Raw genomic sequence first — 13,178 nt, forward strand, 5'->3', positions numbered from 1 at the left:
TTCTGAATTTCCGTGAACCTCTTCAAATCTCACTCCTTTCACTGCCATTTTAGATATGGGAGACATATAGTGTTTAAAAAAAAATCTTGGGTGATTCAACGCTGGAACATGTTTCTCTCTGTTTCCAGATCCTCCCAGTATAACGTCTTCATCACCCGTGGAAGTACTCAGAGATTATCAGGAAGCCTTTGCCTTTGATTGTGAGGCTTTTGGTAGTCAACCCTTGCAAGTTGATTGGTACTTTAATGCTAAGAAGTTGGCTGATGGAAATGCTGCAAGGTAGGCACTGTATGTGTGTTTTTTCTTAAATATTTCTCTTTGTTGTTTCTTGGTATGCTGAGTCTAAATTCTTAAATCTGCTATTGTCTTTTAACTCTTATCCTGCGTCTGTGCCCAGATGCGAATCTTATCAGCAACCGATTACGTCGGACGTGCCGGGCAGGCCGCCGGGGTCACTCAGTGTGTACTGTTGGTGTACAGCGCGCGCGCGCCGGGAAATGTGTTTTCGCCATGAATACCACGGGAGTGTGTTAACCGATGGTGAAAATAAGGCTCTATCTTTCATAGCTTTCTATTTATAAAGTGTTAGAAACACATGAATAACCCCCTCTCACAAGCTGATAAGACATTACGAGTAGTTACGCCCATTAGAATAACCTTTCTGGACGCGCTTGTTATGAATGACCTGAGGTTCGAAAGGGGATAATTTAGGTCAATTTCCGAATGTTTTACCCTCAAATTGTTCTTTGTACCAGCACAATCTTATTCAAAACTATCAAACAAGCTTATTTTTTATCAGGTGGTATCATTTCATACAAAATCAAGCTCATTTGAAATATTTTGTATAGAAAAATGGAAGTCTTGTTTCCTGACTATCCTTTCGAGCTCCTCATGTCTAAGTGGGTCAATTTCTTCTATAATTTCATTGGACACATCTGGAGCTACCAACTTGGCATGTTTTGAATGAGACGTATGCCTCGATTACGAACCAATGCAGGCGGTTCTAGAAGAAGGCCACAAACGCACACAAACTCAAGCAGACTGACGCACACACCTGACCTGCGTGAATGGGGATCCGACTCGGGACCCGAATAACACGTAAGAGGATGTGCGCTGAGCCAGGGGCTACACTGATTCGGGACTGTAGGCGAGGTGCCGAAATAGGCTTATCGGGCGACATAAAGCCGGCTCCTGCAGGATGAGGGTTAAAGAACATCTTTCAATGGCTGGGAAAAAATAAATCTTTGAAAGAACCGTTTATATTGCCGTGGCAGTCTGTGAGTAGTATTGTTACAGTTGGGGTAAGTTGGGGACATGTTCCTGGTATTCATTTTTCACCTTGTCGCTGCATTTCAATATGTGCTATGGTGTAGGAAAAGGAAAGATGTGATGGAATAAGGGTACAGTCAAACCTGCCCTGACGGCCACCTCTATAAGAAGGCCACCTGTACAAACGGCCACTTTCCATTTCCCGCCTTGCGTTTTTTCTATATAATTTAACTGTGTAAAACGGGCACCTGTCCAACGCGTCCGCGGCCACCATATTTTAACACACAACCCCTATCACTCCAAGCAATAACACCTGTCGTAGACGGCCACCTTAGTGACTCCATTACGTTTTGTCATAAATTGTGCATTGGCCCCTGGCGTTGTGGGCGAGCCGTCATAATTCAATCCCCTGTCGTTGTTGTTAGGTAGTCCCTCCAACCGATCATGTTGCGTAGGCCCCTCCCACTGTTGACCAATAGCTACCAATTTTCAGCTGCTGGTGAGGTAAGTGTGTGATCCCTCATAACCCATAAACCCCGCCCAGACCTCATACACAAATCGTAAGTGAGATGAGTGGTCACAAAGGACGTCAAGTTTGGTGGCGACCCATGTGTTTGTTTTAACATGGCACTCGGTCTTCCTTGTCTGATACATTTAGTTTTATTGTCACCTTTGTGCAAAATCAGCAACAAAATAAAAATTACAAACAAAATACAAACCACCACCACCTCCACCAACAACCACAACATCAACAAGAAAATGCGGCTACTTTCGATTGGAACCACAGATGGGAATGGTTTGTTTTCTTCATCTTGATCAGTCTTGCCTAAGACGGACACCTGTCTTATACGGCCACTTTTCTCCTTGACAATGGGTGGCCGTCTTACACAGGTTTGACTGTATTCTCTTTTTTCAGTTTTAGTAGAGGTTTTACGGCACTCGCGACTGCATAAGGTCATATGAGTGCCAGAAGATTAGATTTAGAGGTGTTACAAGAGAGTAACAAACATAAAAAAGAAGAAGGGGAGATAAGGACGATAAATGTTTGATAGGAAAGAAGAAGCAAACCACACCAGAGCACCCGCCAACTACCCACAGGGTATTCTCTGAATCTGTGGATCTGTTGCTTTTCCAGATTATTAAAGTTATTAAAAAATGTTCATGATTGCTTTCAGAACTTGGGGTAAAAACTACCCCAGGAAAGGCCAAGTGAGAGAAACAATGACTACTTTCATTTCTCTTTGCCTTTCCCCTTTCCAGTCAGTGACTTTTCCAATCATATATACTCATAAAAAAAAAAACTTGACATAAAGAATAGTGTTAAATAAAAAATAAACCTTTACAGACACAGGGACAAAATTTTAAATCTAAAAAGAAGAAGCATTTTTGAATTTGAAAACCTGTATTTTAATGCACATAATACACACCTGGTGCTTCAAGCCCCACCTGAAGTGATAGGGTCCAAATTTAAAAAATCAGAAAATGTGCATTTTTCCAACAAGAAACTTTACATTGACATAGTCATCCTAAATTATGGTTTTCGAAACGTATGATAGCAAAGCACACTGGTAACTGGTACTGGTCAAATCAAAAGCATTTCAGGTGTCTGAAAGTTCGGCAGGATTAATATCGTGTGTGACAGCAGCCTGCAGCAATGACGGCACGGCATCTGCGCCTCATAGAGTTGACGATGTTGGAAATTTAATGTTGGGTAGCGTTCCAAGCGTTGGTTAGGCTTTGAATCAACTGAGCGTTGTTCTGAGGAGCGGGATTCACCTCTTGGATTTGAGGCCCAAGAATATCCGACACATGTTCAATCGGGTTCATGTCGGGTGATACTGCCTGTCAGGGATGGATGAAACCGAATTGTTGTTGTGTGAGGTAAGCTTGTGTCACTCTGACACGATGGGCTCGAGCGTTGTCCTGTTGTAAGGTGTAGCCTGGATGGTTCTCCAAAAACAGTGCCACATGTGGCTGCAAAATGGTGGCTACGTAGTTGGCGCCCTTCTATGCTGTCGGAGCATGTACCAGTGCCGTCCTATGGTCTGTTGTGATTCCACCCCAGACCATCACCTGCCCATATCCCCGGTTTGGGATTTCATGTACACACTGGTCAGCAAACCTTTCACTTCGACGGTGATATACCCGCACTCGACCATAGTAGCGACCTTGGACAAATCTAGACTCGTCCGTGAAAAGGACTTGAGACGAATAACTGTCTGTGTGCTCACTGGTTGGTGTTGCGGGAGGGTTCTGGCTGTATGCGAAGCAGACTGGAATCTGTCCTTCAGGTGGGTGGAGCAGATCCTGTGCCGGGGTGGTTACCCGCGGCCTCCCTGATCTTGGCCTGTCTCTTGTACTTCCCGTGTTCATATACCTGGTCTGCAGACTGTAGATGGTTTCCCGGCTACAGGTAAAAATCCTTGCCACATCCGCCACAGGAATACCTGCTTCGAGATGCCCTACAGCGCGCCCTCGCTCCTCTGCACTGAGACGTGGCATGATTGAAAGTCAACATTTTTTTCTAGATTTCTGAAGCTCGCAGTTCAAATGCAAACAATGTTTTCATAAACTTATTACTCACCTTTTGTAGGTTTTGAAATAAGCTACCAATTGATAGCAAAGACAACACAGAAAACTCATGCTTAACAGAATAAAAAGTGAAAAAATGAAATCATACTAAACACACAGAAGTGAACGAACTCACTTAGTTGTATTGTCAAAATTGATTCAGAAGACAGTAAAACCAACACACTGTACTGTACATAAATATCATCATTATCCGTTATGATTTAATAGTATTATGTTCAAAGAAAATGTGTCAAGTTTCTTTTGGAAAAGAGTATATAATACTCATGGATAGGTTATAAGTGAACTTATTGCATAGTACTGTGTAAATGGTGAAAGGGTATGCTTATGCATTATTCAAAATGAAGTCTTAAAAAAACCCACAACCTTTCAGATTTTGAAAGAAAATGTATTCAAAATTGATTTACTTTGTCAATTTGTTAATTAGTTTTTTTAAACTAGCACCCAAAATTGATAATTTTTTGCCCTTGGCTTGATTTTTACTCCTGAATATTTTCTGGTTTTCTCTGGCCGCTTCATATATTGTTCCTGGGAACATATGAACAACGGTCTTCATTATTTTCCTCTGATATTGCTTTACCTCTCTTTTTCATGTGATTAAATACTGTTTCATTAATGAGTTTGTCATCAGTGACTTTACTGTGTATCATGAATAGATCCATAAGGCAAGGAAAAAGTTTTAGTTGCATATGCGTCTTTCTGTTTTGTATTTTTGTGAAGTCTCTACCTCGTGCAGCGTGGAGTTAAGAAGAGAAAGAGAGTTTGATCAGCATCCTTGTTTTCCTTTTCGACTTTTCATCAGGTACCAGATTTATCCTAATGGGACACTGGAGATTGCCAGCGTGGATGTCCCCGACTCTGGTGTGTACCAGTGTTTCGCCAAGAACAGCGCTGGTGAAGCCAGTGCCTACACACGTCTCACTGTCAACAGTAAGTGCACGCCTCTGGCAAGTCTTTCTCTTTGTCTTTTACTTTTTTTTTCTGTTTGTCTTCCTTTTTTCGAAAGCATTCAATGACAATTTTTGTGTCTGTGTGTTTCTCTTTACTTAAGCAACAAGCAAACCACTGCCACAGTTGGTGACTCCAGCAGTTTGGGATATGTCCATATCTTTCCCCATTTAATACTTCTCGTACTAGCAAGTCAAAGAGCCTTACTATTACACCAGTTGTCATTTTCCTCACATGAGGTTCTTGTTTGTAAATTAGTTTTTCAAAATTAATATTGTCCGAGTTGGTGGGCAAAGTTTATTATGTTGTATTTGGGGTTGATAGTTGGAGAATTATTGTGTTATATCTCCTCTTGAGTAATAGCCTTCTCAAACAAAGAAAAATGATAGATAAAACCCAAAAGAGAACGGAAGGAGGGAAGAGAAAAAAAGAAAATGGAAAATTATGATGGAATACAGTGAAAGAGAAGTTTTACAACAGTCAGTTTTTGAGGAGTCGATTTACATTGCTTTATCTTTAACACTCTGTGTTTCTCTCTATATTCCGAGTAATGTAGATGCCGATGATGGATTGCACATAGGCGGCAAAGTGTTTATGGTGTCCAGAACCTTTACTTCTTTTGTGTGCTTCATTTTCTCCCCCCTAAATCCCTTTGAAATCTTTGTTCATTATGGGGGCTTCTTTTTTTCCTGTGAAAAGTCAGTCTTAACCTTACATTTACGTTTATTTGACTTCTCAGTAACTTATTTGATCAACCCCTTTGTTCTACTTTATCACCCTAGGTTGCTAGGAGACATACAGGGGCAAGGTTAAAGTTAAAACTGAAAAGTGATTACACATGACCTTGTTTCACCTCTAGTGGTAGAGTCACTCTGCTTTGTGAGTTTCTTTTGTTTACTATATTTTTTCTATTTTTTGTTGTTGACAGAAAATCTCTGTGATGGGTGGTTGGTGCTTGCTCTGGTGTGGTTTGCTTCATCTTTCCTATCAAACATCTATTGTCCTATCTCTCTTTTGTAAAAATATTCTCTAGCAACACACCTAGTTTTTGGCACTTTAATAACATATGTGTGTTGCAAGTGCCTTAAAACTCTTACTAAAACTAAGATTTTCTTGTCTATCTTATGTTTTTTTTCTTCTCTTTTTGCAGGTGCCGCCCCGACGATAGAGGTGCCACCTCAGAACAAGATCATTGCTGAGCACGAAGACACAGCTTTTACCTGTGGTGTCAAAGGAGGCCCACGGCCGGTTGTGGTTTGGAGTAAAGGTAAACAACTGTAAGGCAGGCAGCCTTTACTCTGAGCAGAGTCCTTTTAGTAGAAGAAATTGGGACTTGATTCTTATGCTTATATTTGTAAAGTTGATGTCATCATCATCCAGTGCCAGATCTGCAACAGACGTCGGCGATCATGGTTTTCCATTCATTCTTTGCTCGGATGCTCTCAAAAAAGCTACGTTTCCCTGATCTTTCCCTGTTACCCATTTGTTTAGGTTCCCTAAGTATGTTGTTCTGGGCCTACCCCTGCCTCGCTTGCCCTCAATTTTGCCAGTGAGAGCTAGATGTTCAAGACCCTTATGTCTATTCAGGTGTCCCAAAAACTGCATTTGTTGTTTCCTGATTGTTTTTAACATTGAGCGTCCCACGTGGGCTTCATCAAGCACTACCTCATTTGATTTTTTTTCCTTCCACGATACTCTTAGCAGTCTCCTAAGAAACCACATTTCTGTTGCCTCTATTATATTTTCACTGTCTTTAGTGATTGTCCAGCATTCACAGCCATTAGAAGGGTTGACCAAACATAGCATTTCAGGACTTTCATTTTGGTGTTCATTGAGATGTTTCTATTTTTCAGGATTGGGCTCATTTTATTGAAACTAGCCTTAGCCATTGCAGTTCTCCTTTTTATTTCTGTGGAAGATTTGGCATCAGATGTTATCATATATCCTAGATATTTAAACTGTGTTGGACTTGTTTGATCTTTTCACCTTTGCTAATGAGATTACAACTAGGATTTGCTGCTTTTTTGGATATTACCATGACTTCTGTTTTCTTTACATTCAACAATAATCCTTTACGTTTACTTTCTTTAACAACAGTATCTAGAAGTATTTGAAGGTCCTTTTCGGAGCCTGCTATTAAAACCGTGTCATCTGCATACCTGATGTTATTAATATTTTCTCCATTTACTTTGAGGCCTGGACATCATTCTATGTTTCTAAGGATTGTTTCACTGTACATGTTAAAAAGGTCTGGTGACATGACACATCCTTGCCTCACTCCTCGCCTAATCTGCTTATATTCACTGTATTCTCCATTAATTCGTACAGCAGCGTTTTGGTCCCAGTACAAATTTCTGATAATTCTTACATCTTTTCCATCTATGTCTACCTTTTCCAGTATTTTAAATAGCTCATCATGTCTAACTTTATCGAACGCCTTTGAATAATCTATGAAGCATAAATACAGATCTTTCTGTGCTTCAATACATCTTTCCATTAACCTTTGTAAGGTGAATATAGCATTTCTGATGCCCTTGTCAGGAGCAAAGCCGAATTGCGTTTTAGATATCTGTGGTCTTACACTTCTTCTCAATCTTCCCATTATTACTCGCAGCAATATTTTTGTAAAATGACTCATAAGGCTAATTGTTCTATGCATATCACACTCAGTGGCACCTGGTGTTTTGGGTAAAGCTATAAAAACTGACTTCATCATATCTTCTGGGATCTCACCGCTGTCCTAAATAGCATTTAGGAGCTTTGTTGTTATTTCAGTGGCTAGTTCTTCGAGTGCGACAATCACTTCAACTGGAATATTATCTGGCCCTGTGGCTTTTCCTTGTTTCATTTTCCTAATGGCAGCTTGTACTTCTGCTTTCAATATTGGTGGTCCATTTATTTCATTCTTTATTAATGGTTTTTCTCCTCTATTATCTTTGAAAAGTTCTTCTATGTATTTTGACCATCTGTTTAAGACATCCCCGTTGTCCATTAAAATATCCCCTCCCTTTGATCTTATGCAACCTGTATTTGAGCATCCTTTTATCCCACTTAGTTCTTTGATTTTTGAATGCATGTATTTGCTGTCTTTGTTTTGGTTCTTCTCTATTTGTTGACACTAATCATTTATCCATGTTTCTTTTGCTTCGTTGCATTTTTTCTTTATTTCCCTGTTTAAGATGTTGTACTTTTCCTCATTTGATTTTGCCTTTCTGCTCTCTTCCATTAGTTTTAATATGTCCTGGGTCTTCCATTTTTTCTTAGCTTTTTTAGCTTTTGGGGGGATATTTTCTTCCACAGCTTCCGTTATTGAGTCTTTCATTTTCCTCCATAGTTCTTCCGATTTAGTAATGTTTTCCAAGGCTTGAAATTTATTTCTTACATCTATGGAGAAACGTTCTTTCATTTCTTGATTTGTCTTGAAAAGACCTATGTCAAATTTCGGTTCATACTTTATTTTTTGAGTTTCTTTAGTCGTATCCGCATTTACACCTGACTGGTACATGATCACTATCAGTCTGCTCCTGGCATTGATTTAGATGATTTTATTGTGTTTCTAAAACGTTTCTTAATAAGTATAAAGTCTATTTGATTTCTACTTCTATCGCCAGGACTCTTCCAAGTGTATCGTCATCTTGGGTGGTTTTCATACTAGGTGTTTGATATCATAAAATTATTTACTTTGCCCCATTCTACCAGTCATTCCCCCCGTCCATTCTCTTTACCCAGTCCCCATGGCCCAACTATATCTTCTATACGTCTTGTAAAGTTGATGTAAACTGAATTTATAGTGTAGTTTAGCATTTCTTATGCTTATAGTTTTATAAAGTTGATGTAAACTGAATATTTTGTGGTCTTGCATGCTTATAGTTGTAAAGTTGATGTAAACTGAATATTTTGAAGTTTGGCATCCCTACTGATAGACACATAAACAGCTGTCAAGACAATCATACTTCTTCTAAGGGGATATTCACGGTTGCATTAAATAGTGGTGTTGTTACATGTTCTGTTTGTACAGTTTTCCTAGTGCCCAGTTTCTTGTGGGTGAAGTGATGACAATAGCAACTAAATTTTGACCTCTTGTTTCATGTGTGCAGATGGCAAGAGTTTAGAAATCGGTGGTCGGATTCGTCTTGTAAATGACCAGCTTTTGATTGGCCGTGTGGAGATGGCCGATTCTGGTGTGTATGTGTGCACAGGGTCCAACATCAAGGGCACCGTTTCGGCAAACGCTACCCTCTCGGTCATCGGTAAGATTCTTGCAGTTCAGTTATGATGATTGGTTCATGTTTACATTTTTATCTTATTTCTTCTTGTAAGTATTCCAGTTGCTGGGCTGGTGTCCTTTGTTCTTGTGTCATGTTGTGAAAGACTGGGGTCTTCTTGTTCTTGAAGAAGATCATGCAGGTTGAAATTTTGGAAAAGTATTATGAGAAATATCTTGAATATCCTGAGGAATATTAATGTCGACATAAGGGAAAATCCATTTATTTTGGTTAATTCTCCATTTAAATCTTTTTCTTTACACTGTGTATCCTTTGCATCTTCCTTGCTGTAGTACCAGGTGTCCTTCTACCAAATGGAAATACTCTGTGGATCTTAATACCGATTAAATAAGAAGAATGCATTCAAGACTTGGCAGGTAGCAAAACTGATGGTTGGTAGACTCCAAAACTGGAGAATAGACACAAATAAACTCCAATGAGTCATGCTGGAATATGCTATATGAAAATATGTGACATGAAAGGGCTTTATGTTTGCAAGATCGTGATGGGCTCGTCAACAAAAATTTCTTCCCTCAAGCACCTGACGGAAATCCTGAATTTTAGGTATCAGGTGTTCCTCCACCCCCCTCCACCCCTTAAAAAACCCCAAACTTTTTGCTAAGTAATAAAATTTTCTTATGGATAAAGGAAATTTGTTATTTGTCATTTCATTGTCTGTTTGTTTCTGACAGTCAAAACCCAGATCTTCCGCCCTCCTCAAGACACCAGTAGCATCCTGACCACAGACACCAGTTTGGACTGTGGCGTTCGAAGTGACCCCTCAGTGACCCCTTCCTGGCGATGGTTCTTCTACCTGGAAGCAGTGTTTGGCAAGACAGAAATCAACGGCACCAGTGGCAGGAAGCTCATTGGCCCCGATGGCTCGCTGACCATCACAGATCTCAATTCGGGGGACAGCGGGATCTACGAGTGTGTGGTCTCATCTGCTGGGGGTGGGGACGCCAGGAATGCCACGCTGAACGTCATTGGTAGGATTTTGACTTGCTCAGTTATCACTTGAGTCGCAATTTAGTTGCCATACTTTTTATATTCTGTTTTTTTTTTCTTATCACAATTTTTCCTCTAAAGATGGTATGAGATCTCACAAAATTGTCTGCGAAGATGGAACAGCAAGAATTATATGTGAAGATGGAATTGAGCGGACAAAATTGCCAGTGAATATGGGTAGCAAAAATTGATGATGAAGATTGAATAGCATGAACAAAATTGTCTGTGAAGGTGGTATGGTTCAGGAAAAAATTGCATAAGTAGGTGTAATAGCAAAAGTTGCCTGTGCAGCTTGGGCGAAATTGCTTGAGTTGCACCGTCTCTTTTGTACAAACTGTCAACTATTTCTTGTATATATTTCATTCCTTCAGATCGTCCATCGCGGCCCGTGGTGACCAGCGTGATGCTCTACGACCAACTGCTTAACAGCGTCCAGGTCTCGTGGAGCCTCAGTTTTGACGGGGGCACGCCAATCACAGGGTTCACTGTACAGATACGCAAGGAGTCCTTCTGTAAGTTGGGATGGCTGGAGGGTCCTCTCATGTGGGAGTCCTTTTGAGGGTTGAGTTGGTTTGAGGGTGCTTTTATGTGTATGTAGTTGCAGGTTGTTGGTCGTACAGACACACAAGGAGTCCTGTAATTTTGGGTGGTTGGAGGGTGTTCTTGTGTGTGAGCAGAGTCCTTCTGAGGACCGGGGTGGTTCGAAGGGGCTCTTATATGTGTATAGTTGGAGGATGTTGACCACAGAAACGTGCAAGAAGTCCTTGTGTAGGTTGGGGTTGTTGGAGGGTGCTTTTACGTGTGAACAGGGAGTTCAGAGGCCTGGGTTGGTTGGATGGTGCTCTTGTGTGTGTGTGTGTGCAAGGAGTTCTTCAGGTTGAGATGTCTTGTCACCATTCTTTGTAGGCTGGGTTGATTGGAGGGTGCTATTTCTTGTGTGTGTCTACAAGGAGCACTTCTGGTGGGTAGGATATCCCTATTATGTCACTGTTGTTAATGGATGGTTTGGGGGTGGGGGGGGTTAGGCACCAGTGATGGTATGTCCATCATCTTCTTTTCTTTTCTTTTCTTTTTTTTTTGTCTGTCCATCTTGCATTTTTTCCTGTGTACTAAATAGTCATTTTATAGACCTGCATGTTTGCCGACAATCGTCGGAAATCCGACAATCCCGACCCGCGAGCCGGCCGATGCTATCGCTAGGCCCACCTTTATCAGTCAATGTGCGAAGTGTGAGGCCTGGCCGACTGCCAGCGCCACCTTTTTCTCCCATCGGCTTTGTCGGCACTTTCATTTTCGTGCCGACTGCCGACGTCGGCGTTTCCGACATAATTGTCGGAACCCGAGTAGAAATGCGAATGCGAAAAAGGACGACGACCTAAATTATCTACTTTCAGTTTCGTGCTCGAACGGCCATTTTGAATTTTGTTTGTTGAAAAATTCAATTGTTCAGATGGTGTGGATTCATTCAAGTCCGACTCACTTGTTTTAGATCTAGATCTAGGTTTAAATAGATCATTATAGACCTCAATGGAGGATTCATATTCCAATTCTATTGTGTCAAACCCTATCATAGGTTGTGCTGTAATATTAAAGTTGGTAAAAAGCATTTCATCAGGTGCGTGAATTATTTATAGATTATAGAATCTATACTCAGCTGAGTCCCTCTGTTCGGAATCGGATGCGGATTTCTACTTCAAGGCCTATTCCTATTCACTTGTTCTACAAGATCTAGATCTAGATCTAGATTTATTTAGATTACTAGATCTATGGAGGATTCATATTTCAATTCTATTGTGTTATTGTATCAAACATTATTATAGCAATGTAGATGTAGGCTCATGTAGGCCATATTATGCATGCTCTTTGTTTGTTTTAGAGTGTGGTTTTTTTTTTCTCCCCATTTTGGACTTGTGCTGGCCTTTTTACATGAGGCCAGTTGCAGTTTCTTTTTTGGGGTAGGGTTAGGGTTAGGTCTCTTCTTTATTGTGTTTGTTGGGGTGGTCGCTCGTTACTCGGAAAAGTCCTTCCTTATGACACCCACAAAAGCTCTTATGGAGGGGGGGGGGGGGTTGCACAAAATTTTCAGACAATCTGGTTGAGGCTCACATGCAGGTCTAGTTTTAGTGTTGATGTGCTTTTCTTTACTCAAACTAAGCTCTGCACTTTCTGTCTGCAGTATTCTTATTTGTGAGCGTTGTTGGAGGGTGTTCTGGTATATCTGTGAGGAATTAGACCTGCATGCTTGCCAACAGTCATCTGAAATCTGACAATCACGACCCGGCCGATGCTATCGCTAGGCTCACCTGTATTTGTCAATGTGGAAGTGCGAGGCCTGGCCAATTGCCAGCGCCTCCTTTTTCTCTGGTTGGCTTTGTCTGCACTTACGTTTTTGTTCCGTTTGTCGATGTTTCAGACATAAGTGTCGGAACCTGAGTAGAAATACGAATATATGAAAAGGATGACGATGTAAATTAGATATACTTCCAGTTTTGTGATCGGGCGGCCATTAAAAATTTTTTCTGTTGACCGATTGTTCGGATGTGGATTCATTCAAGGCCTACTCAGTTGTTCTACTAGATCTAGACCTAGATTTATATAGATCACTATAGACCTCTATGGAGGATTCATATTCGGATTCTATTGTGTCAAACCCTATTATAGGTTGTGCTGTAATGTTAATGTTGGTAAAAGTGCGTTTCAACAGGTGCGTAGATTGTTAGGCTGAGCCCCTCTGTTCGGATGCGGATTTCATTCAAGTCGAGGCCTATTCCTATTCACTTGTTCTACTAGATCTAGATCTAGATCTATATCTAGATTTATCTAGATTACTAGATCTATATGGAGGGTTCATATTCCAGTTCTATTGTGTTATTGTATCAAACCCTATTATAGTATGTAGGCCATTATTATGCTCATTGTTTGTTTTGAGGTGTGTTTTTATTTCATTTTGGACTTTTGGTGGCTTTTTTACATTTCGGAAGGGTCATTACAGATTCTTTTTTTTTTTGGCTGATGCCCCCATCATGTACCTCTACAAGTGCTGCTATTTTGCAACACCCACAAAAGCTCTCATGGAGGGAATGGATTTGGGTCGGGGGG

General features: G+C 40.7%; 1 protein-coding gene across 4 annotated transcripts in view; it reads left to right on the top strand.

Annotated features, from left to right (window-relative positions):
- Positions 1–13,178, top strand: part of LOC101854312 (protein sidekick-2) — a 71,410-nt gene that overhangs the window by 17,994 nt on the left and 40,238 nt on the right. For all 4 annotated transcript variants that reach the window (XM_013079487.2, XM_013079489.2, XM_035968355.1 and 1 more), the window contains exons 7-12: positions 129–279; positions 4,661–4,788; positions 5,957–6,073; positions 8,904–9,056; positions 9,764–10,060; positions 10,451–10,591. In XM_013079487.2, the coding sequence (XP_012934941.1) occupies positions 129–279; positions 4,661–4,788; positions 5,957–6,073; positions 8,904–9,056; positions 9,764–10,060; positions 10,451–10,591 (987 nt within the window). The remainder of the gene's footprint in view (positions 1–128; positions 280–4,660; positions 4,789–5,956; positions 6,074–8,903; positions 9,057–9,763; positions 10,061–10,450; positions 10,592–13,178) is intronic.

This window comes from Aplysia californica, unplaced genomic scaffold (genome assembly GCF_000002075.1).
Source record: "Aplysia californica isolate F4 #8 unplaced genomic scaffold, AplCal3.0 scaffold00053, whole genome shotgun sequence".
In the NCBI taxonomy this organism is placed as follows: Eukaryota; Metazoa; Mollusca; class Gastropoda; order Aplysiida; family Aplysiidae; genus Aplysia; species Aplysia californica.